A 25,826-nucleotide genomic window follows, 5' to 3' on the forward strand; every position below is an offset into this window, starting at 1 on the left:
TTTAAGCTGCAGCTGCTTGGCATCCTAAAAAAATCCAGACCTCTGAACTTGCAGAAGTTACGTGCGCACGCCGTGGCGCAACGAGGGTCGCCAAATCTCTGCAGCCCTGCAAGGAGCCGTTTGCACCTGCCCTTGGGAGCAGTTACGCTCCACGTATTTTTCTGCTCTGCTTTTAAAGGTCACATGAAAGCAGAAGTGTCTGTAGAGAGGACGAGTGAGGGTGACCACAGGGGAGAACGGAGACCTTCAAACAACCACGAGAGCTTCCACAGGTGAGCAGAAGCTCCTTCCCACCCCGTGTCTCCCGTCGCGGCCATCACCAGCACCCCCAGCAGCGCAGAGGGAAAGCTCCCGCCTCCCCTGTTTCCTCAGCCTTCTCTCCTCCATTTATTTCCTTTGGGTTTTCCCCTTTGATTAAACTTCTGGCATGTAGGACTGTTTAATAATAAAACAGATAACTCATGGGAGATGATATTTATAAAAATCTACTACTTTTCTCTCAAAGTCTTACGAAGAATGAGAAAAAAAATCCTGAACTATGTTCTTCCTTTCTTTTAAAAATAGAAAAAAAAAGCATAAGGAGCAGTTAACAAGTTTTCAAACCATCAATGTTTTATTTGGTTAGTTTATTAAACACCTTTAAGACAATTAATTTTGGTCTGTACCCTTCTATAAAATAATTCAAGTTCTGAACAAACCTCCAATACATAAAGCAAAGTTACTTTTACCATACGCAAGTTCAGATCAAAATACAACACTCTGTTTTCTTACATTTATAAAACCCGGTCAAATACAAACGACATTAAAAAAGATAAAACACTTTCACTGATCCTTGGTACAATATTACAGCACAATTTGCACAGTGGCAACTAAGTCCCCAAAGCACAAGTCAAATACTTTAAAAAGGGAACCTCCCTTTAGTCACCCAACGTTATACTGAACACGTAAACAAAGTGAGTGCTACTTAATCCAGGAAAATTCTTGCGTCCCTTTTCGTATCGTCACGAGCCACAAAGCAATTCTGCACGGGAGGTTACTGGTAGGTAACCAAACAGCTTTCCTGCTTTGCTGTTACAATTTCATGTGCAACTACTCCACGAAAATAAGCGGATGGAGGTGGACTGGACTCTGCACTGGGCAATTTATGGCAACTAAAGTAAACCAAGAAACGTGTATGTTTCTAATAACAGATCACAAAACTGAAAAAAAAAAAATCAATACCAAACTATCTGTGGGTACAACTGGAGTAACTGCCTTTTTCTTCACTTTCAAGACATTTAATGTAGACAGAGTGTTTTCAATTGTTGAAGCGTTTGTTCCATTGCAAAACCCAGTGTTTCAGCACTAGGTCAAAGTGCCATTAAAATTGCACATTTTTCTTCAGTTATGAGAATACATGGTAGCATGCAATGTCCATTTGTTACTACACCTAAAAACTTGCACTTACACTAACCTATGAACCATGTGGGATCTCTGACGAAACAGAAACAAGAGAAAAACTTAAAATACAAACCCCAAATGATTAAAACCGAAGTATCAAGCATTCCCAGGAAGGTTCTACTTCGCAAGCCCTGCAATAACACCTCAGGAAGAGAAAGTAAAACAGGAGCAAGAACAGAAGGGTCTGATGTATCCACCTGGGGTTGTACTTTGCATAGGCAGTCCCGGCAATCGCACTGCAGAGCTACTGCAGTTCTGCAAACCCCGTCTTTGTTCCCTCCCATCCCTAAACCACTAATTTTACTTACAATTCAATTTTAAGTTCAGTTACTTTAGTCTCTGCTAATGCGAAAATGTGTACATAATGAAATGGAAAAATACACTAATGGATCTACCTTCCCTCCCTCCCCAAACTCCTGCCATATCCATCAGGATACCACATGCTTCCCGAAACTTCCCGTATCTGCTAACATTAGTATCACCCCAACGGCATGAAGGAGAATTGCAAACCGCACAAATCGTACATATTTAAATAATGCTCAAGTGTAAACAACATAAAATGGAAACAGTTTAAAAAAAAAAAATCCCAGTGAGGTACAGCAAAAACCTGATTTCCTAATTTAGTCTCTTAAGTGCAATTGAAACACTGTGTACTGCCCTTCTCCAAAAAGATCTCTCCGTAATTAAGCTACACTACTAGGCCTATTCCCTTAGAGCCACATACCCAGGCTATAACTCATTATATTGACTTAATGCAAATATTTGTGGGGGAAAATTAATTTACAGGGTTAATTAAAATCTTTTTAGTATTCAAAAGGAACGATAGTAAAGGGATCAACCATGGAAAATGTGGTAATACACATTTTAAAAAATATTTCCAATAATTCTAACACAAAACAGCAAGTATATTTTGAAAAATGCATAGAAACCCTGTCAATACAAAAATCCCCACTAAAATTACACAACTAAGCAATTTTAATCTAAATATTTTATGTGCTTTTCCTATAAAGGCCACTTTGACATACAAATACAAAAAAATTTACATTTCTCTCCAAAATAAATTATTTGTTCCTCAATTAAAAATACTGAATATGGAAGCATAAGAACCCTCTCGCAGGCCAGCTGCTCATCCGCAGCGGCTGCTTCTGAAGAAGAAAATCTCCAACTATTTTCAATTACCGAAAGAAAGAAGAAACGCCTTCAGACTTTGTCCTGCCTTGCACTAGGAACAACCCGGGGCTGGGAATGGAATGGGCTGAACCCCTCACACTGTGTGTGCCAGGGAGGGAATGAATAGACACAGACACCTGCAGAGATTTTCTGCTTGTTCCCAGTGTTATGCACCAAAATCCCTTTTTGAAAGCAGAGAAATAAATCAAGGTTAAGCTGAACTAAAGAAAGGCAGAATAGTGAACGGAGTTAGGAGAGAGCAGCAGTATGAGGTACAAAGGTGTGTTATGTAAATGATAAATACAGAAGAATACTCAGGAAAATGCATGTAAAGTGGGAGGACATGATCAACTGGTACAGAAATGCTACTCATGGGACATAGAACCAGGGGAAAAGAGTGCACTGGTTTCATAAGTGTTTAATAGGGGGAAGAAGAGGAACACAAGGAACAAACTTCACTGGATAAATGAAGCAACGAGAGAATAAAGAACCTTTATCAGCATTCCTGACCACATGCGCATTTATCCCTGAATTGCCATGGAAGCAGTAAAATCAAATATACACACACAGACACGCGGTGGAAGTGAAAGGGTACCTGGACTGGATTTGAGATGTCGCAGGTATTCTTTACTGTCAGCACCAGAGCCACAACCGAACAACACAGGCACGTAAAAGCAAGACCCGCATCTACCCGCAGGGGCACAGCAAACCCACAACGCGTGACATGCTCTGGAGCAAGGAGATGCAGACGTGGTGAAACAGCCCCTAACCTACTCCAGCGGGGAAGCCACACTGGCGGGTTTACAAGACAAGGTCCAATTGACAACAAGACACGACTGACAGGAGGGATACACTTCGATAGCACATCATTCTGAGCCAAAATACCTGAAAAACCGATGGGTAAGACGAGGGGGAAGGAGAAAAACCAGTGAACATGAGTTATCTGGATGCAAGATTCTTGGGCGGCCATGGAGTACAAGTTCTCCTAACCTTGGACCAAGGACTGGATTTGGAAGGACACAAGAGCCGTCGGTCTTCTGTATCACAAGGAATTCAGCTCTCTGGTGCACTATATTGCATAGTTTGATTGAGGCCAAAGAGCATTTACGTCTTATTTTTCCCTTTTTTTTAAACCAAAGGAACGCGACATACTCAGGTCAGAGCATTCCAAAGCCTGGCCCCAAGTGATTCACAGACTCACTTTTAAAGCAACACAAGAAGATTTTGCAGGGGGTACATAAACAAATAAAAGCAAAACCTCCACTCCCACACAAAACACAAAGACCCACAGAAAAGGTACTCACATAAAAAGCCTGTGACAGTAAATACATCTGTAATACAGAAGTTGAAGCATGACAGCTTGGTGACAGGAATAAACCTCCCTGTGAAGCTGCATGCCAGTGATGGTAAAGAAGACCAGGTGAGTGTTCTACCACACCACACTGACGTATTTTTTTGTAGAAAAAGCGGCAATATATTCTGACAATATCCTGGTAATTATCAAGATCTTAGATCTGAGAGAACTCTGAACCTTTAGGAGAGCAGCAGGGACGTGGCATCACATTCCAACACCCTCCTATTACTCGGCTCATGGAGTACAGATATCATAGTTGGATTAATCAATGTAGTTGTTATTTCATTCTCTTACGCTAAAATAGAATATTTGTACACTGCAAAGTCAGACTACATTAGCCATCGCTCATATAATATGTATTTCAATTCTTTAGCCCAATCCTACAAGATTCATAGTACTCAATCAACATAGTTTACAGAGGGAAAACTCTGAAGGTAAAGCACTTAGCATGAACAAAATTTGCTTTTTTCCTTTTGAAGGCAAAATTAAAACAATGTCAACCTGTCAGGTTCCCGTTTCAGACTATTAAACAAGTAAGCATACAAACTGGGAAGCAGTTTTACATTTCTGCGTTCTCAAAAAAAAAGCAGAAGGGAAAACCAGGTGGCCAGGAGCTACTCACTTATTTAGGCCAATATGTGCTGTTCCAAACTGCAGAAATAGTTTCAGAGCCTCCAATATTTTCAGATTTAAATACAACAAAGGCAAAATATTAGACCTCCTACAACACTCAGCCCATAAGCCTTTGTATCTTACCCTTATAGAAGCGGTAGGGTGGACTCATCCCCACCCGTGCAGCCAGAACACAGCTGCGAGCCTCAGACATCGCACACAGGCCTGGGCATGAACTGCGCTGCTCCTCAGCCTTCCCAAAAATCAGAGGATCAAGGATTTGCAAGTTCCACAGGGATCTGCTCCTGGCCCCTCACTTACTGGCTGTTTTTCAACCAGGGCTGCAGGAAACGCAGACACTGCTCATGAAGACCCACCAGCCCGGGGCTACTGGACGACGACTGGCTGGATGAGTGAGGATGGTCCGCAGGGCGCTACCCAACGTGGAGCAGGAGAAGGACAAGGCAGCCTTGGTGCTCTTCAAAGGGCTAAAGGGCTCTTGGATTGACAGGACCGAGAAATGCGGCACCACTGGCACGATGAAGCCTGTGGAAAGGCAGCAATCTGATGGCTGGAGATGGGACAAGTTCAAACATCAACCCCTTGATCCTTCCTGCTGCTTCACACAGGGCAGAAGTATGACTTTTTTATGTCACGTTATCAAATCCCTAAACAGAACTGATGATACAGATTAAACCAAAATAAAACACAGAACAACCAGGATGGCAACAAAGTTCCTACACAGGACTCCCAATTCAGCTCTCGCATCTACGAGAGCTTCTCCGCAGCCCTACCAAGCCGGTGTCCCCTGCCGGTGGCCGCAGCCAGGAGCTTCTCTCCTCCTGGTCACCCCCTCCAGGCTGGACAGACCTCCCCAGCCTCTGGAACGAGGGACAAAGGGACAAGGTCCACGAAAAAACCCACACGCGGCCCAACACCCCAATGCTCCAACAGCCGCATTGGTCAGTGTCCCAGACACGCAGGGGACAACACACGGCTGGGGACCAAGCCCAGGAGGATGAATATTGACTGAATATCCACCACGATGCCAGGGGAGGGCTCTGGAAGGAGCAGGGACACAAACAGCTCCTTGTTTTATCCCTGCAATGTCTGCATGGCCAGTAAAACGCTCGCTACATTTAATTCAAAGTCAATAGGCGCTGCTACTTAAAATTGTAAGAGGAAAACGTTCCCCGTGAAGCATTTCTTGGTTTTGCCTTTACGAAGACAGAAAAAAGGCAGCATTTTCCCATCGCATTTTGTATCATTAAGGCCTTTGACAGTTTGGGAACTGTCTTTATGAAAAGGGATGTCTTTTTTAAAAAAAGGACCAAATACCCCAGAAAACCCCAAACCCAGAGAACAAGCACTAGCTGATTATCAGCTTACATTGCTACTGTAAGAAATCAAGCACAGTGTAAGAAATTCAAAAAATATGTCAAAATAGCACCTTCAGAAGCAGAAGAAAACACAGGTTTTTGTTTGTTTAAGTTCTTCAAGCTAAGCAAAACTCTGCATGCTTGAAGATACCAAAGAAATGGGCAAATACATAACCTCAGGTACAGAAGGTGGGTGTTTATTTGGACAGTTTTTCCCCTGTGAGTAAATGGGGAACTCTATGGGAAAAAAAAAATCCAGATTAGACATTACAGAAAAATCAGTGAATCTCCCTATTGAGATAACGGATCAAGTCCACAGGTACAACAGTGCAGAGCAGAGGCGGAGAGAAAAACTCTCTGATCTGTCTTAAAAGAGCAGAGAATTCTATTCTTCAAACGGATTTTTTCCTATTTAAAATTGTCAGGACAGTCTTTCAATTGTTTCTCTCATTTACAAGCATAACAGTTACTTTCAAGCAATATACATTTTTATTTACTTTTTGCAGCAGCTGCATGTCAACCTTGGTCTTTCTGTACAGAAACATGCATTTAAAATGAAATTAAAGTAAGCTGTCCTTGGACAATGGCATCACTCTGCCCTGCTGCTTGCCTGCTTTTCCTTTCTTATTGAAGGACAAAATGCGATTTAAACCAAAACAACAAAAAATATTTGACAAAGTGCAGAGAAAAAAAAATGAGGTAGCTGGGAACGCGGGTTTTTCCCTATGGACAAGGCGCCAACGTCCAGCCCCAAGCACCACACGTATGGGAACGGGCTATGGATGTTCTGCCTACAGGTGTCCAGGTGATCCCCAACCTGCTGACGTTGGTTTTACAAGCCCGATGAAAAGCCATTTCACTGTATATTAAGCGCTTTCCCCCACACAAACCGAGAGCAGTTAAAGGGTGCAGAGATGTATGGAAATCCAGCGCACACAGAGCTCAGGTTTGTTCTCCAGCCCCAGGGGCACTTCTTATGGATCATCAGCAAAAGCAATGCATTCAGATGGGAATTTGGGGCAGGAGAGAAAGCAAAATCTTGTTAGTAAGAGCAAAAGACAAAAGAAACAAGACCAACAGCAGCATGTACACGGGGAATGCCCAGGAATCTTCTTGCTTTACTGATGCTTTTTCTCCCCCCTTAACACTGCAACGCCACCTCTGAGGAGCCCACCAGAACACAGCTTGCTCAGACCCTTCAACACAAAAAAGTTTCAATTACAAGAAGTAAATCATTAGGTTTTGGAAGTCAGGGAGAAAATAAATGCTTAAAATTGAGTTAGCAGCTGTTTCCCCAGGCAAACAAAAGCGAGAACAGATCCCGGTTTCTGTAAGTGATCCAGAAGAGTCCCTTGGACTGGTTTAAACTGGTTCTGAAAGAGTTTGACAGTATTTCTTAAGAGGGTGCTCCTTGGCTTCCCTTCAGAAAGAAACTTTAACAAGAGCTTTAAAGAATATCAGCTCTGTTCAGCTTGACCATTTTGCCAGACACCCCGGTGTACTAGTTTACTTAATCTAATAATTATTCAGACTTTGCTTTTGAAGACCTAAAAATAGCGAAACAAGCGACAAGGATGATAATGCTTTCCTGCTGTCATGTGTAAATTAATAAACCAGATGCTGCCTACCCCAGGTTTTAGTGTGTGAGAGCATTAAGATGAGAATCTCAAGAACAGCCAGGGATAAGGTTTGCGCAGCATACCAGAATGCACAGAAATCACACTTTCTGACTGGGTTTAGAAGTACAGATAAAAGAAACTTGTCCTTGACATAAACAGGTGTCTTAGCGTTAACTGACAAGAAAGGTAGGAGGAAAGGAAAAAAAAAACACCAAGGCCATTAGGTGGTGATTCAAAAGCACCTAGTATTTAAAAATAATTACATTTCCATGTTTTATCAATTAAATAACGTTACTTACACTGGGGATGCTTCTTTCTATCCTATTATTGTAATCAGATCCATCAGCTTTTACAAGGGCTCAGTGTAGTTTCATTTCATTATGAAAATTCAAGGGCACAGGTAGGTAACGGCATTGAGCATGTTCATTTACTGATGCGCTCTGGCAGGTGTTCGTTATTCACACGACACCCTGCAAAAATACTGGGCAACAACATTTAACCTTCTACACGGAAAACTTCCAATTTTCCAGCTCGCTTTTCAAGATGTTTCAATAGATTTTTGCAAATAACCTTCAAATGTTATTCTGAACAAATCTTTAATGTATTATAATTATTTTAATAACTAATAAGCTACCTAGAATAAGCTGTATTTAAAATTGTGTATCACCAACGAGTTTACAACATAGTCACCTGTTGGTAGCAGTTCATAGTTTAATTCTCCTATTACCCTTAATCCGTTTTTAGCAGGTGTTCATCTAATTAGGCACTTCGCGTGGTTTTAGTCCATTCTTTTCTAGCTTACCTGTTATTCAAGAATTTGAGAGAACCGACTGCTGGAGTACAACAGCAGTTGGACTACACGGTCACGCAGGACACGGCTGATCAGAGCTGTCACCTTAAAGCCTGGCTGCAATCCTTCCTACGGTGAGGAGTGGCCCAGAAAAAACCATACCAAACCAAACCCCCCAGGGATGCTGGAGAGCACGTGCCCAAGTTGTCACTAAACCCGAGCCCAGGGCAGCGTGAAACACGGACCCTCCTGACGCAGCTCCTGACTGCGACAACAAACACGGAAGAGCAACAGCAAATGTCAAATGTCAAAAGGCTACAGCACTGACGGACATGCAGGTCTGTACTCATTCCTTAATGGTAAGAGGAAATACTCCAGGATGGAAATAGTAGCTTCTAACTGCAAAACAAACATGTATATAATTAACACTCCTCCCACCCACCTGGGTCGAGAGAACACAAATGGCAAATCCTTGATGCTAACATTAGCAGCAGAAAGGATTCATATGGCAAAACACACCTTAGCTACAATCTTCTGTACGCCTGTGTCCCTGGGCACGGCCACGCTTCCTGAGACACAGCCTTCCTTCTGCAGATAACATTAATGCAAACTAATTCCACTTTCTCTAAACACTTACATTTTAAATACTAAAACCTGTTGTCAGCTGCTATTTGTTAAATACTTGCACAGCACTAGTGCTCTAATAAAGAGCAAAGTGTCCATACGCATCACATGGAGCGATGTCTCAAGGCAGCTGTGAAGAGTGACACAAACCTGCAGAACAGCAGTAGAAAACAAAGTTTTACAGTGTTTTAAATAGTATTGATTTTCAAAAAAAAAAAAGAACCACTGCTCTTTTTCTGAACACGGTGATTTTTAAGCATCTCTGTAATGTAATAGAACAGCTGGATTATTGTTATATACAGAGGAAACCAAAAGTTTGGCACTTGTAACAACTTGTTATTGCATCCTGCACTTTGCATGGCGAATGCGCGTTACCAAGATCCTGAACAGCCAAAGCATTTACGGAACCAACCAGAGAAACTGCAGTTCAACCAGGGAAAAACGCTCCCTGAACCCCTCAGTTTGGTACTTGTGCATTTAACAAGTCACACAGGCACAAGAAACACTGCAAAAAAGCAATGAAGCTGCGTGGTGTTTTCTGGAAGGGGAGTTTGTAAAGCAAACCAGGTGCTTTGGTAATTTGGATGAAAAAAAAAAATCCTTATTTTCAGCAAGAAATGTGCTTCGGAAGGCGGGCCCTGCGGTGTCAAGCGTTGTGCAGTCAAAAGCAAGAGGAATGCAGCCTGCCCACAGCTATCAGTGAACTGAATTTGTAAGTTCGCCTTTGTTTTCAGGTTCACCACTACAGTTTTGTGTTATTTCAGATTAATTTGCCTTCAATTTAAAGATGAGGTACCCTCAAAGTTATGGAAAGTCATTTGACCAGGAACAGCTGAGTTGATACAGCTTTTTCACAATAACTAAAACCTGAGGAATAGCTGATGAAATATTTGAAGAGAGGCAGACCTCGCTGTGGTATAACACAACAGAAGACTCTTCAGATGCCTCTTTTTCAGGTTATAAAACCAGAAAGGATGAGAATTTGAAATCCAGCACTGCCTCCTTAGGAACACGAGCATCTCACAAGGCAAAGTAAGAAACGGAGACCAGAGTGGGTTTGTGCCTCCCCAAGAAACCCAAGAGATTGATTTTAGGGCAGCGACAACACTTTACACCTTTGCTCCATAATCGCTCTGCTGTGCCGAGCGGCCACAAGACCACACATGTAAAACAAGCACAGAGGACACCATTGTGTGCTTATGGTATTAGCGCTTCTTCTCCCCACTTGTACACTCAAACTTTTGATTCTGCCCTTAAATTATCAATAGTAGAGTTTTTTCAAAAATAATCTGTGGCACATGGAAAAATGAAGAGGAAACTTTTTCAGGGGGAATTGTGCTAAGAGGTGGAGTGAGGGGAGAGAAAAAATTCCACTGCTATTCCCATCTTCCACAAGCCCCACCCCAAATTGGCTGATTTTCTGATTGCAGTGGCTGGGGTCTGTCCAATGCCACAGCGGGGGAAGGAAAGGACACGGAGGCTGAGTCCTTGTCTGGGGTTGTGCCAGGCTTGACTCAAGATGTGACCACCTGAGAGCCAGCCCCGCTGGATTCTGTGATGTGTGGTGGGCACCAGGTTGGCGACACTCTTCAGCAATGGAGATACTGGTCTCAAAACATCAGCATTTCAACGCCACGACAAACTCACAACCCCAGCAAGGCACCCGGTTCGGTAAACAAAGGCAGGTGCCTACAAATCTGGTCTTGGAAGGCAGCAGACTGCACAGACACCTGGCTAAGAAAGTCGTTCAGAAAAGCCACCTGTGGGGGAACTGGCTGGGTTTAAGAGTGACGATTCAGGAGCTTCAAGGAATCAAGAAGGGACGGCTGGCAAGGCTACACTGGCAAGCAAGGACAACTTAAGCTGCCAAACCATCTAAAAGCACTGGACTCCAAACTGAGAAGATTCACGAGTTGGTTGCCACGTGGTTCAGCCATCACGCACACAGGTACACAGCTGCCGGGACAGTGGCGTCGGCTGGGGTGGCACGTACCAGTGAACCCCATTCAATCGACAGCTGTCTGCATGCTCAACATGCTCAGAAACTGGTGATGTCCCCAAATGCAGCACCTGTGGTATCAAAGCTTCCTCCTCTACCAAAGTCAACCATCTCCTGGGTACCAGGAGCAGGCAGAGGTCAGCGTCCCTCCCACACCATCGCCTGTACCCTGGAGAAAGAGCCTTGGCTTCAAAGCCTTGCTCCAAACTGGGCGGCAATCGAACCTGGTTATCGTACATCTCAAGAGACGCACCCGTCACCGGGGCTGCAAAGCAGAACCAGACACACAGACAAGCCAGACCCTGAAAGATGCACCCATTGCCCCCAACACACACACAGGGCCAGAACATCTCCTGGGCTGGCCCCATGGACAACACACATGGGGAACAACCCCCATCCCTGTGAGGCACAGCCAAGGAAGCCAGTTTTGACATCTCAAGAGTGATTAAATCTTTGGCTCGAGCAACATGCAAAGCTCCAGGAGATGACATCTCTAGAGACTTGGCCCCTAACCACCAACTGCAGACAAAGCCACCAGAGTACATGTGTGCCCAGAAATTAACTGTTGCAGGTGAAGAGGCTTAAACTTCCGTGTCAAATCTCACCAAGTGCATTCACACCATCCTCCAACTACCAGCAAATTTGTTTATTTATGGTCAAAAAAAAACCCAAAACAAAGCCAAAACTACTGTTAATCCTACTTTAAGTGTAAACATTTGGTTCATAACTTTAACTGCAAAACACTGCTAGGGTATGTATGACTTGGATTTATTATGTGCATTTATTACTTAGATCTTCTGGATGCTGAATGCCCGCAAGTGTACTGAGAAGCTACAGGGACTCAAGAAGTAGCAGCCTGCGATATTCTGAATCACGTTTTTGAAAGTCTTCTAAGCCACTTAGAAAACTGAGCTCAAAAGTGAAATAGATACTTAGGAACATTCATCACTTTTGAATGTGGGATCTTGGCACTTTGTCTAAAAAAAAACATTGAACAATTTAAGATTTTCAAAAAAGGGAAGTTTTACAGGTAAACTAACAGCACTTGATTTATTTCACAAGACAGCCAAGGATGGAAATAGTGGTTCACATTTCGGTAGTAAAGCATCATATATAAATTTAAAAACTAAAGACATATATATACACACATATCAAGTTTACTGCAATGCATAAATATATAAACTTTTTAATATGCCAACTAATATAGGTCAGAAAATTTATGTATATAGTTCAAGTTTTGCAGTACTTCAGCATTGTAAAAAATAATAAAAAAAATAAATAATGGTCGATGGCTTGGCTGCTGCCCTCTTATTCCAACCCCTTTGCTCAGAATCAGAGTAATTCCAACCACACATGAGTGCTATGGAAGGACTGAGCAGAATTAAGTTTCAGAATGTCTCTTCAAGGAATATTTAATGAAATAGAACTATTTTGTGCTAGTTTAGGAGTGTATTCCAGCATATCTAAGACGATTCGATAGGTGACGGAGGTTTAGGCTAATACAGCTCAGGGCAGAGATTGGCTTGTCTGAGGTCCACAAAGTTGCAGAGTGGGGAGTATTGTATGTAGTTATAATACTGGTTATACAAAGTCTCTTTTTCAGAAGGGCAGGCGGTCTTATTTCTATCTCTCTCGTTTTATTCTTTCTAAATAAATACAGGTTACGTCCCACCCATCGCAAAAACAATGAAATCAAAAATTGAGGTAAAAGTGTTCCACCAGCTGATCCAGACTACGAACAAAAGTCCATTAAATATCGCTACTGATGTGAACAAGATTTAGTAAGAAATAAAATGCAAGATACTAAATTCTTCACTATAACCGCACCATAAACCCCAGCTTTCAAAGTCAGACAGCAATAAACAAGACTGTACCTTAGCACGGAAATCATTAGTAAACCGATTTTTGATCCCAATTTAAAGTCACTGTACAAATTTTCCTTAACTCTTAGTCCAAGATTATGTTTTCTGCAAAACCAACATAACCTTGTCATATTTCATCTTTGTTCTAACAGAGATAATCCTCAGTCTTAAAAACCATTCTTGGTTTGCAAGCAATCTGAAGTAAAAAGGAACACAACCTGTTTGCCTTAATTTGTCAAGTTCTGTTGCCTTTCACCAAAAGCAGCAATCGTCAGTAACCGTTCCAAACACCGTTTCGCTTCTTACTTCAAGGAAACAGCCACGAAAGCCCAGGCAGAAATGCACAACACCCGTCCGTACGCCAGTTCATCAGGCTATTCAAAGGACAGCGTAGAAAAAACAGTTTACTTCTCTGTAGTATACTGTAGCCATTTCAGATTAGTCCATTTTAAATATATTAAAAAATATTTCTAGGAATGAAAACTTTGCAAATGAATGAAAAAACCCTATGTACACACCTCCACCACTTTTAGGCACAGACCTTAACTTTTGAGGAAGGACTAGGAATAAAAGGTGCAACAACCAACATCCCCTACGGCATCGCAGTCAAACAACAGTCTTTGCGGTATACCAGGGAGGTTGGTTAGCATATAGTTTCTGTGTATTAGAGCTATCCAGTCCAAGATAGCACATTTATTCTTATCAGTTCCCCTCAGGGGAAACGCTTCTTATATATTTGTTTTTGCTTTTCAGTAAACTCCACCAAAGAATGCCAATTCCCACCATTTCAGACACAGAAAACCTCCTTCAATAACATGGTTTAAACTCCAAATGGTTATGGCTGAAGGTGTTTCCTTGATCCCCCTTTTATTCCCCCCCCCGTCTCTTCTTTTTAATGTAGACTTAAGTTATTTGTTCCCAAAAAAAGAACTGAGACTCAAGCTTTTGAAGCATTTAAAACAAAAACAGTTACCATACCAAAGCACAGCATACAGTGTAAGTTTCAGCTGTAATTTCTCAGCTTTTCCTTTATATAGAGCTATATTATGGTGGACTGCGCAGAATTCTTCCAGTCTCCTCCACTGTCAGCAAACGGATCACGGAGAAGGGACGCGAATGCGGAATAATCCTTGTTGAAGCTGCAGTCGGAAGAGCTTGCAGTTTGCGATCCGCAGAGCCGCGCAGCCGGTGCGGCGCAGGTCCGACGGAAACAGTGGTTTAGTGCGCTGCCAGGTCCCCGTGCTCCTTTTGAATTCTCTAACATAGTCATAATTTGTACCTGAATTCACACGCGCAACGACAACAACAAAAAAAGACAAAATGCATAAACATACTGTAACTATCGCCACATCGAACCTCTAATAAGGCAAATACATGAATCGGAGCACACACAGAAACTCAAATCAATTTCTGGATATATGGCTGAAATTCTTGTCAAAAGGAAACTCTCACATTTCTTGTCTACATAAACCCACATCTAGAATTTTACTCTCTCATATTTTGTAGAAAGCCCTGTTATGCACTCGTACATATGGCCATGAAAGCACATAGTCTTCCAGATGTTTTTCAGTGTGTGGCCAGATGCTGGAAGCAATGCGAGAGTACTGAATACGTTTCTTAGCATGGGATTTAGAGCCAAAGCCACTATCCCACTATCACATCCATGTCCCCAAACTGCAGAACCACCTGCTTACCCCTGCAGAGATAGGACAACCAACCTCAGCAACTAACACTTTTTCTTATATTTAGACAGCTGCAGTAATATACTGTCAGTCTTTCTCTCTTATGATCTTCAAAGTGCTAATCAACCAAATGCTTATGGCACTGCATTTATTTCTGAAGAACTCCAATGTACAAAAACAACCTGTGCAGTTCTATATGTCCAGCATAATTCCCCTGAAGATAAAAGTAACTAAACAGAACATAGTCCCAGCCTTTTATTCTAAAAAAAATTCACTCATTAGTGCCATGTATTTAAAAGACTAAAAAAAGACAAGCAACAGGTTATTAGTTCCAATTCTGACCTGTATCGAGATCTCCAATCACATATATGCTAGCTCCAATGGGCACAGCTCCATACACGAAGGAAGAACTAGTTGGGATACATAGGTTCTGGTCATTCAGATAAATCCACCTGTAAAAATAACAGTAATAAAAAATGGGATGCAACCTTTATTGAGCACATTAAAAGAATTCCAGGTTCTTTTTGCAGCTGCCACCTCTGAATCAAAAGCGAAGTGTACAAGTTAATTTGTTATGTAAAGACTGTTGGGAACATTGTCTAGTTCAGGACAGCTCTGGTTTTTCCTAGCCAGAAAAAGCAATTTGTACTGCTGTTTGGGAAGCTCAGGATACTTCATCCTGAAGTTACTTTATTTCAGAATTGCTCCACTCATCTGTGTAAACTATCTGGAATAAACTCTTCTTGCAGCCACCCAGTGTGACCCTGTGGAAAAGAGCAGGAGTATCGGAGCCTCCGCTGCCACAGCCACGCCAACCTTCCCCACAGGGAAAAGTTTAGGCAGCTTTGTCCTAAAATCAGCAGAGTCATAAAAGCATTTAAGTCTTAACAGTCCACACTAGAGGAAATGAAAAATTTCTATATAGCAAGGCTTTGCTATTAAGCAGTGCCTCCCCCCATATAATGCCCCAAATTCTTGAATTGTACTTTATCAGCAACAAGAAATCCCTTGCCCAGCAAGGTTTCAACACTTGGCAATGGTTAACTGGAAGTGAGGGACGGAAGACCAGAAAGCAAAATAATAATGGATTTTTGGGAAAGAAATGTCCATTATCTGGAGCTGAAACAGACCTTCCTAATCACGTATCAGGCTCTCTTCAATCACTTTGTAGCTCCTACTATAATCTTACAAGTTCCTTATGCTCACTTTAAGCATATTCTCCTTTCAATACTACAGCAGCCTGATCTTTCTACCAAGTGAAAAGCAGTTTTCCACGTTGAAACCCTTGGCAACAAGGTAAGTATGCTCTCATCACCCACATGGGATGTCCCGTTTATCGAGAGTTGTCAGCACCCTCTCTCTGGTTTTGAAACTAATTTCTACAAAATGCTGCTGCCCTTTTGCAGACACTGGTCACAGTTAACTATTTATAGACCCTCAAGACATAGAAATCACTGCTATTTTAGGTGACTGCTCCTAAATCTTTTATTAAATAATTTACAGAGAACAGAAAAGTCTGAAAAACCTTTGCAAAGCACCTTGTGTATTTTCAATGCCATACCTGGTTAATTTGAGGGAAAAGTTAGGAAATGGATACTGCTGACCTTTGAAAATTCAGCATCATCTTAACCCCTGATTCAGAAATAAGCCTCTCCGCTGGCACTGAAGGAGACGCTGCTACATATCAATTATCTTGGAGACAAAAAAAATCAATTTTTAAAGGCCAAATGAAAGGATTAGTTGTCCATTATTTTGCCTGTGCTATATGCTGAAGGATTAAGATTCTGCATAAAGCAAGGGAATGGTTTGTAGCTGCCACAGAGAATGACCGATGACCTAGGAACACAGAAAAGGACAATTCCTCTACGCTGGTTCAGAAACTGTTACGGAGCAAAACACCATTCACCAGACTTCATCAGTTTCCTTTCTTTACTGTGGGAAGGACGCGGTCAGTATTCTCGTGGCCTTTAGGCACCAAGTCATTTAGTATTACAAAAACTGAATAAGTGGCAGAGAAACGCAGGAGGAAGCCTGCAATTTCTTCCTTTTTTTAATAGCAAATATAGAACCATGATAAGGAAGTAGAAAAAACAAAACTAGATAGGTTTAATCTAGCTACCGATCAAGTTTGGCATTGGAAAACATGAACTTTGGGGGTTTGTCTCCATTAAATGCTCAAGGTTTTGAACTCTAAACAACTAAATACCAACAGGGTGGCACCCAAACGTTTTCCTACTGTGCATGAAGAAAGGACAACGTTAAAATATCGATAGCTGCTTGTGAAAATTCATTTTCAACCTTTCTCAACCAATACACTTTAAAAACAAGCGCAACTTTTCAGGAACACTTACAGCAGCTTTAGCAGTTAAAAGCAGGAAGGAACAAAGACAGGAAGGGTAAGGGGTCACGTTTCATCAGAGTTTGACTAAGCTCCAGCACAATGTGGGTTGTGCCCGCGGCTTGAACAGTATGGAAAAAACACCACGACAAAAAATTCACAATCTTCAGGAATCTGAAAACAGTCCTTGGAACACGACTTTTGCGTACTTCCTTGGGATGGGTCTATTCAAACCCAGCCCTGAGGTTTGTACCTCTGTGACCACAGGCAGAACGACTGCTCCGAAACTGAAATATCCTTCCACTCCAGCTAAAAAAAAAAGGGGAAGGAATCCTGATTTTTTTCAGTCTTAAAGTGATATCAACAGCAAAGAAAAAAATCCATCCGCACTGCCATAATTAATAAGCAGGATGGTAACTGCTTTATTTCCAAGTGAGAAGGAAATAGAGATGCAATATAGAACCAACATATTCCAGACACATCACCCCAAGCTCACTCGAGCCTACGAACTAATGAAGATCTTCTCTGTGCTCTTCCCGTCTGACAGCACCATCAGTCAGCCAGTTAGTTTGCTCATCACATTTGCATAAGTGCCTTCTTTTAATGAAATTCCTGCCCACTGAATGGGAGAATCTTCCTAATTACACATACTACGGTAAAAGATTATTTACTACTTACATACCGCTGAAAGCATTTCCTTATTTTTACGATGCTCCAGTAGCCAAAGGAATACTTTTAAGGAGTTTTTACCAAGTATTGCTTCTGAACAAGTGTGTCTCGCTTCTAACCCCTCAATACCTGCACATTTTGGTAACCAGGAGCTTGTGAAAAGGAAGAGGAAAACCTGCCACGTGTCCAGAGCACCCAGGAGAGGCAGCAGCGGCCACACTCGAGGCCAGGGCTCCACCACCAGCTCCTGCAAAGAATCCTAAAGCCAATTTGTGATCTATCAGAGATTTACAAACGTCCACATTAGAAAGAATAAAAACAGCGTGTACAGACATCACCCGATTCTCCACACACCTGCATGGTGCAGAAAGGACTATGAATTCTGACCTCTGGTAGAAGGAAAGATTGACACATCAAGGTCTTTAAAACATCGTTAGGATTTCCTGCTTTCTACGAAATAGACCAACACCGGATCACTGAGCAAAGGATACCCTTACATCTCCATCTCACACTTTCACATTTTTTAAAATCTATTTTTAGCTTGATCAATTTAAAAAAACAGGATACAACGTACACAAAGCTCTATCTATAGCCTTGAAAAAAAACCTACATCCTGAAAAAACCTGCAGACTGACGTACATGTTTTCTATTCTTGGCTCCCTTAAATTCACTCATGCACATGACTCCAAAGACTGGCTGACAACACATTTACTAATTGAAAAAATCTCAGTTACAAAAGTACCTCAAATATGAGGATTATTTTCTACATTACCCTGTCCACATTTCATGCGTAAGCTACCATTCTGTCTCACTTCATTTATTTTATTACTTGTTTACACAGTATAGCTTAACAGGAGTCTCAATGTTTATTTTTTTTGCTAGTCTGAAGATCTCAGCATATTCCTAGTCTTCCGAAAAGCCTGCGTCATGGTTAAGAATAACAATTTTGAAAGACTCTGCACTGCGAGTTATTCTGGAGTAAGTTACTGTCAAAGTAAGCAATACTAAACAAGTTAAGCTTCAGTCCTTTAATCCAATTCAAGCCAGAATTATGACAGTTTATATGAATTAATATGTTTATATACCGATATAAGTACATACTTAGTACATAGTTACACTAAGTAAAACCTGTAATCAGATCCTCGTGGCCTCTCGCTGCCCAGGACGATGCCAGATCCCACGTTCTCAGGTACTGAGAGCTGAGGTACGTACCAAAATCATGCAGATCGCACACATGTGCATTGCTGCACGTACCTGAAAACCAACAATACCTGAGAGCTGAACTCGCACTACATTCCACTCAAAAAGAAACTGAACGTGGTGGAGTTCTGCACTCACTGACAACCAGCTGGAAAAGTCTGTGGCTCATTATTGAGTACGCAATACCACTACTATTAAAAAACACTATGAATGTTGGTTTGAGACTGCCAGCATTTATACACTGTGTGTTTGACCTGCTGCTGCTAAATGATCTTGCAAATATTCCTCCTCTCCACAAATCTCTCTTAACCCAACACTTCTGGACTTCTATCAGTAATACACACATTACACTGTCAATGTGACATTTCAGCTTTGGCAGTCCCAGTATTATTCCTTCACTGTAATGACAACAAGAGTATGTGATGCGGAGTCTGAAGGTGCTTAAATTCTTCATGATGACTTTATGAAGTTGCTGGTTTGAAGCTGACTCATCACCTTTACTTATTCCAGAAACTTGCTGAGGAAACAAATGCACTTTTCAATTCTGAATTAAAAGTTATGCAATTGCTACAAGGTGATTAAGAAGAATCAGTCTTTGTATATCCCACAATAACTATGCACTAATGAACTGGGAGAAAGATATTGTCCACCTGTGGTAAGATCTATAGCATCACTCATGCTTTACTCTTGAGTAACGAGGCGCAGCAGAGCATGCGATACCCAGTGCAAGCGGAATTGCTTAACTAATCAAACACACACTTGGGTATTTAGCTTAAGGTTTTAATGGAATTAAGAGAAGCATATTATTTAAGCTTTCATCCTTCACTCAAAATAAAGTAATTTAGATTTCTATTCTGCTATTTCTGATTCAGCCCAGGAAATAATACTCTCATGTTTTCCAGGGAGTGAACTTGCCTCCGTTTGATGTTCATTTGATACTTGTGAAACACTATTATAATGAAATCATGATCATTTTCCAGATTCAGTCTTACTTCAAAGAAAAGTACCAGACAACAAAGTATTCTGTCTCAGTATTTGGCAGGCCGAAATATTTCCTAACTGCGTTTTGAAGGGAAGCTGCTTTATGGCTCTTTTCTCTCTTCCCCCCGTAGGTACAACTGCTCAGGTCTCACAGTCACTGCCACAGAATGGTTTGTGTCCCGCACAGCGCTCCAAGGGCATTGCAGTTCGGGGTAGCTGCTGGACCCCAGGAGCTGGAACATTCCGCAGTGATGCTGCACCCTCTCCTGGCCAGTAACACCCTCCTGCGCCGGGGCTGCGACCGGGCCCTTCCAAAACCCCATCACCCCGCTCTTCACTGTCCCTCCGTTTCCAAAGGAACACGCGCAGCCTGTGAACTCCCAGCAGTGCAAGCACAAATTTACACTGAGTTAAACTCCTAAGCTCAAATTCCGTGCAGTAGCAGCACAAAAAGGCAAAGTCTGAATATCTGAGCAGCCCTCAACGCATCCTCCCCCAGCAACTGGAGACTCGGCTCCCCTGCCGCCTCACCTTCCTCCGTGCCGGCACAGCCCCCGTGCCGCACACGCAGCACACAGGGTGCCGGAACAAGGGCTGAAGCAACTGGATTTTTATCATGCCTTTATTTGAATTCTGTGACACCTCTGGGATGCCACCAAGCAGCTGCGAGTTGGAAACGCTGCTGGGCAGGCGCCAGTGCTGCAGGCAGCAGGTGGCAGCAAGGACTCACCTGCAGCACCCAGGCTGCAACCTCCCAGATTTTGCAAACTCCACTTTAGGAAAGCTCAACCTGTATCAACCACAAAACGGGCTGACAGTCACAGGTGAGGAATCGTGAGCTATTACATACTACATTTTGAAGAACGGAAGAGGCCTGGAAATATTTCAGGCAAATTAACTAAAAATATCATGCAGGAGGAGGTGAGCACTTCTTTCCTGAATTCTTTCCCCTTCAAAAACTTATTGCCAAAACGTTAAACAGCTTTCAGCATTACCCCACACCCCAAAAGGCTAGAAAACACTAGAGAGCATCAGCAGCAATAGCCTTTCTTACCCGTCTGCTTCCTATAACCATTTTAAAGCATGTTCTTTGTCCAGATTCATTTGATTATAGCTAGCTTAGACAACACTTTGAACAACACAGAAGACCTTTTCATCCAGAAATAAGTCTCTTTCCATCCAGATCTTGCAAGAAAATTATATAATAAAAACTTACATCTGCTATTGTATTTTTGTGTGCTTTAATACAGGTCAGAGTCGTAAATTAGTCTGGATCTTGTAATACAGACGAGTTAATCTCCTCCACTGTCAACAAGACTTGAAACATCTGACCACAAAGTCATTTTTCAATTTAGTTTACAAAAAAGAGACTCATCCATCTTATAGTTACATGCAAGAAAAAAAACTAACAACACTGGAGGAACCAAAGTGTGTCAGTTATGACTGGAGAATCAGGTGACTATACACAAAATTCTGTCTAACACAACACTTGGAGTAGTTACCACAGGTGGTAATGTGAGCCAAGAGATAACAAATGAAGTCAGAATCAGATTCAAAACAACTAAAAGGAGATTAGCCATGCACAGCGTGTGGCGGTGGCTGTGGAATATATAGCATCCATAGAGTCTTTCCTATGGCAACATCCTACATGAGCTCAAAAAGCAATCGGCTATAAACGTTTGGAACAAAAACACATTACATTTCTTATCTCCAGCTTAGGAATTTGCTACCTGCAAATCCCTGGAGATAAGGCTAGATCAAACTATGGGTACGATCAAGGTGTTTATCCTGTTCAGGGACACTCAGGACTGACGTGGTGGCCCAGAGGGACCAGCCACTGAAGCAGATGGACATCTGGTAACAGCCAGCCTGGACCGTGAAAAGGAAAAGGTGCAACAGAGATTCATGGCAAAGATGGAATATGCTTTGAAGTGCTGGGGCAAGGTGAGTGTGTAAGGCTCATACTTTCCACATTTATAGCTGTAGCTAGTTACCTTTTAAACTCGTCGTGATAAAATTCAGATTTGCACGTCACCATCTCACTGGCTTGACTGTCGTCACGACTCCTGACCCCACCAAATACATAAAGCTCAGAGGCAACTCCGCAGGCCACTGCCCCAAATCTGAGAATGCAAATAAGGCAAAAAAAATGCAATGTATCAAAACTATTTCACGTATCCTTCTGAACTTTCTCAATATTCTACATTTTTTAGATAGATACATACACCCTATGCTTATATGTTCAATAAGATGAGATAAATCATGAATATGAGTAGTAAGCACCTAATTCAGACCATGTAAAAGAACTAAACAGCAAAGTATTTACCTCTGGAAAAAATTCTGAAGCTCCAATTCAACTACAACTTCTAGTTTTCATTTTGCATCAGGGAAGTATTGCTTGTAACACCAGGACTGTATTTATACGCTATCCTTATTTATTACCTGGATGCTTATCTTTACTCGTCCACACGTTGGCATTATAACTAGGGTTCACCATGACTCAGACGTGGTAAAATCCATAGGATCTTTGGGACTCAGAGAAAAGACAACCTCCACTCACGAGAGCATTAAAAAAGATTGCACACGGCAATCTAGTTTGCTCACCTTCTCTCTTTCAGAGGACAGATCGCCGTCCACTGCTGAGTCCTGGGGTCATAACACTCAACAGATTCAAAGAGTTTTCCATAGGAGCCTCCACCCATTGCATAGATTTTCTTCTTCATAGCTGCATAGCAGCCAATCTTGTGGAGAAAAGAAACAGTACATCTAAAATCGCACACAAATGCACAGTATTGAGAGCTCAAAAATAACCATATATAAATACACACACGTATATATTTGGGTTGCCCATACTGTACGTCCAACAATGCCATGCATAAAAATTCTCAATCACAGTTCTGTTTTGATATATAAATAAAGAAGCTGGTCTCCCTTATTTCGAGGCTATTTGTTACAGCTTCTACTTGAAGCAAGAGTTCGCATATACATATACATGTTGGCATAACTAACAACAAGTAATGCAATAACATACGATGTAATTCTTACCTTTCTAACCATGGTCAAGTCTGGCTGCTTGGTCCAGGTCCGGCTATAAATATCATAGCTCTCCATAGAGATCAGCTCCCTTTCACCATCCTCACCTCCCAGAATATACAGAATACCATCAATCTCTACCACACCAAAATTATGTCGTGCCTAAGGAAAATCAAGAAAGTCAACGTTGTAAAATATAACTGCCACTGTGAATAAATCAATACAAACTGCTTTTGAGCATATCAGCCTGCAAAGTGCTATTGGTTTGGGTTTTTGTTTTGAAATGGTGAAGTCTTAAACTCCAGAATACGATTGTTAATTTCTTCAACTAAACAAAACAAAGGGCATTAAAAACAGACAGAGCAGCAAAAGCAAAAGAGACCCCACAGAAAGCCGAGAAGAGAGCTCGGCTGTATTCCACTTCACACAGTAGTGGTCTCAAGGATGAAGCTTTTGCTTTCAGGTCTCTACAGTGACAAAACTCAGCCCCATTATCTGTGAAAAGGCAGCTCTTCTATAGAAGAATAAGAATAAGCTGGAAGAAGAATATATAGAAGAAGAAGAATAAGCTGGAAACTTAATGCACTGTAACTACAAACCTGTCCAAAACTACGGGCCTTTGCCAACCAGAGCCTTTAATCCTGTGGCAAACAACAATTTCATAATAAACACCCTATGCTGATTTAAGAAGATAAAACACAGGTGTGTTAAGGATATATGTTTACAAATAAACTGTTACTTTTCGATGGAATGCCAACATGAAGGAGGAAACATTAACTCAAACCAAATTAATATAACTACGTCTCTGCAAGCCAGGTTCTGCATGTTGCCTGGTGCTCTGCCCATCTCTTCTGCACAGTCCAACCCCTTTGTCCACATAAGAGTTTTCTTGTGTACAAAGGAAATGTATGCATATTTTTAGAGGGCCAGTATATACAGAATATTAAATATATTATGCGACTGATTCCATGTGGAATTGCTGAAATTTTGTAGTTCATCTTTACTGCTTCACCAACAGGTTTGGTTTTTCCAGCTTCAGAAGTCATTATCAGACCACGAGTACAACAAGAGGATATAAACAGAAGGCAGTCCATAGAATGATTTTGAACGGGTAAGATGCAAGTGACCAGAGATCCAGAATAAAATCTTGCAGAACAAAAGGAATATTTTGCCAAAGCAAAAAAATCCAATCCCAACAGTTAGATAGTGATCTTGCCTCATTCATTGGTGGTAAGGAACTCCACGAATTGGTATCTGGATCATATTTCTCTCCAGAGCTTAGCGTTCCCTTGTTTTCATCCTGACCACCAAGCACAAATAAAAATCCTTCTGTAAAACAAAATGCAATGTGATCTTAAAAACAGGATTCACACCTGTGCACTGAGCAAGACAATGCGACTGGTGAGCTGCGCTCTGGAATTCGCTAAGAAATTCACACCAGTCACAGGTCACTCTGGACTGGAGAAGGTAAAGCACGTATTTATACCTGGACTCGAGTCTACCACCACAGGTAGTCTTCAACATATTCAGTGATGCAGCAATTAGAATTTACTCAAAACATTAAATACTCCTGGAGAGACAAATGTAGCAGATTCCCACAAAATATTGCAGGAATAGGGATTTTTACGACACTCAGATGACAGGGGTTTTCACAGAATAAAGTAACGTTTTGGGCAGACAAAGGGGAAGCATGAAATAAGCCCAGTGCAGTCAATCTTTAAGTATTATTATAAACCACATCTCAGTTTTTGAGGCACTGGTAAGTTTGTGTAATATTGACTTTATAAATACAAAGTTCCCCTTTACCTGCTGACAATACTCCATGATTGATCCTTGGAATACTCATAGGAGCAAGTTCAATCCAGAGCTGTCTATTGGGATCATAAAGAGGACACATACAGCGCATCACTGAGGTTGGTTTCCGTGATCTGAACACAGGGTGGGGAGGGAACAAACAAAAACAGAAAGACAAGACAGAGTTTTACAAATTCACCATTAACAACTTCTGTCTGAAACTTGCTTGTGTGTGATTTAATACATATTCATAAAGTGTGGCATTTCCCTGATAATGAGAAGACCTCCAAGCCACATATATATACATTTATTTTTGTACAGACTGGAGGCATAAAAAGCAGATGCACTTCATTTGTACTATATCTGCCTGTAGCATTTTTTTTTTATGAAGGAACTTTGAACCAACTCAAACAAACTGATAGGGAGCATTTGTAATGTCTGAGTAAAGGGATCCACAAACTGATGAGCAAAACGTTGAGTATTTTATGACACTTCTATAAAGAGCAAACATCTAGGCACTAAACTTATTTAAACAAGACAAGACCCTCCCCTCTACTGCATGGGGAACTCAAGACAAAGAAGGAATTATAGTGTGGAACAGGAATTTTCACCTGGCACCTCAGATGCGCCAGCTATGACTTTTCTTTTGGAATGACAACTATTAAAACCAGAACAGCTAAAGTACACATTCATTATTTTAAGATTTATGTAGGTGCCTTTTGGACAATCAGAAAAGTGCTTGTCCAGCGTTCAGTGCTTATTTTGAGTAAAAAAAGAACAAACGGCCAACACCAGACGAACACCACATCCTGCTCTAAGTCTACTACGTGCTGAATGTCAGAAAACTATCACAAAATAACCATTTACTGCTGAACCATTCACATGAGTTTTCCAGCTGTGCCTCACCAACTTAAAAAACTCAAACAACAGAATCATAAGCCCATTCTGTCCCCATATCCTCTCCACGGCAGATGTGCCACGGCTGCCAGACACTTGTATTTTTACGAGCTGCGATGACCGAGGAGGCTACTCCGTACTTACACTCGCTCTTCTCCGCCAACAGTGACGATGCACTCGGAGTAGCCGCGGGGCTTGAAGGAGGCGAGCATGGCCTCTCCCTGCTGCGGCGGCGTCAGCGGAATATTGTTGCATTCTTTGACGATCTCCCGGACCAGCGGTTCGCTCATCATCTGCTCGCGTAAATACGCCGCATCTAAGCCCGAAACCCACACTGCTGACATGACATCCTTCATGTGAACCTACGGAAAGAGAGAAATGCC

The 25,826-nt window shown here is 41.8% G+C and overlaps 1 protein-coding gene across 2 annotated transcripts in view; it reads right to left on the bottom strand.

Moving 5' to 3' along the window:
- Positions 1–590: 590 nt before the first annotated feature.
- The window catches only part of GAN (gigaxonin), a 40,115-nt gene continuing 14,879 nt past the window's right edge, over positions 591–25,826 (bottom strand). For both annotated transcript variants that reach the window (XM_065028342.1, XM_065028343.1), the window contains 8 exons: positions 25,588–25,805; positions 24,559–24,680; positions 23,969–24,081; positions 22,765–22,914; positions 22,324–22,460; positions 21,714–21,842; positions 14,874–14,983; positions 591–14,128 (listed from right to left, as the gene is read on the bottom strand). In XM_065028342.1, the coding sequence (XP_064884414.1) occupies positions 13,947–14,128; positions 14,874–14,983; positions 21,714–21,842; positions 22,324–22,460; positions 22,765–22,914; positions 23,969–24,081; positions 24,559–24,680; positions 25,588–25,805 (1,161 nt within the window). In that variant the 3' untranslated portion in view covers positions 591–13,946. The remainder of the gene's footprint in view (positions 14,129–14,873; positions 14,984–21,713; positions 21,843–22,323; positions 22,461–22,764; positions 22,915–23,968; positions 24,082–24,558; positions 24,681–25,587; positions 25,806–25,826) is intronic.

Source organism: Columba livia, chromosome 13 (assembly GCF_036013475.1).
Source record: "Columba livia isolate bColLiv1 breed racing homer chromosome 13, bColLiv1.pat.W.v2, whole genome shotgun sequence".
NCBI classification, from domain to species: Eukaryota; Metazoa; Chordata; class Aves; order Columbiformes; family Columbidae; genus Columba; species Columba livia.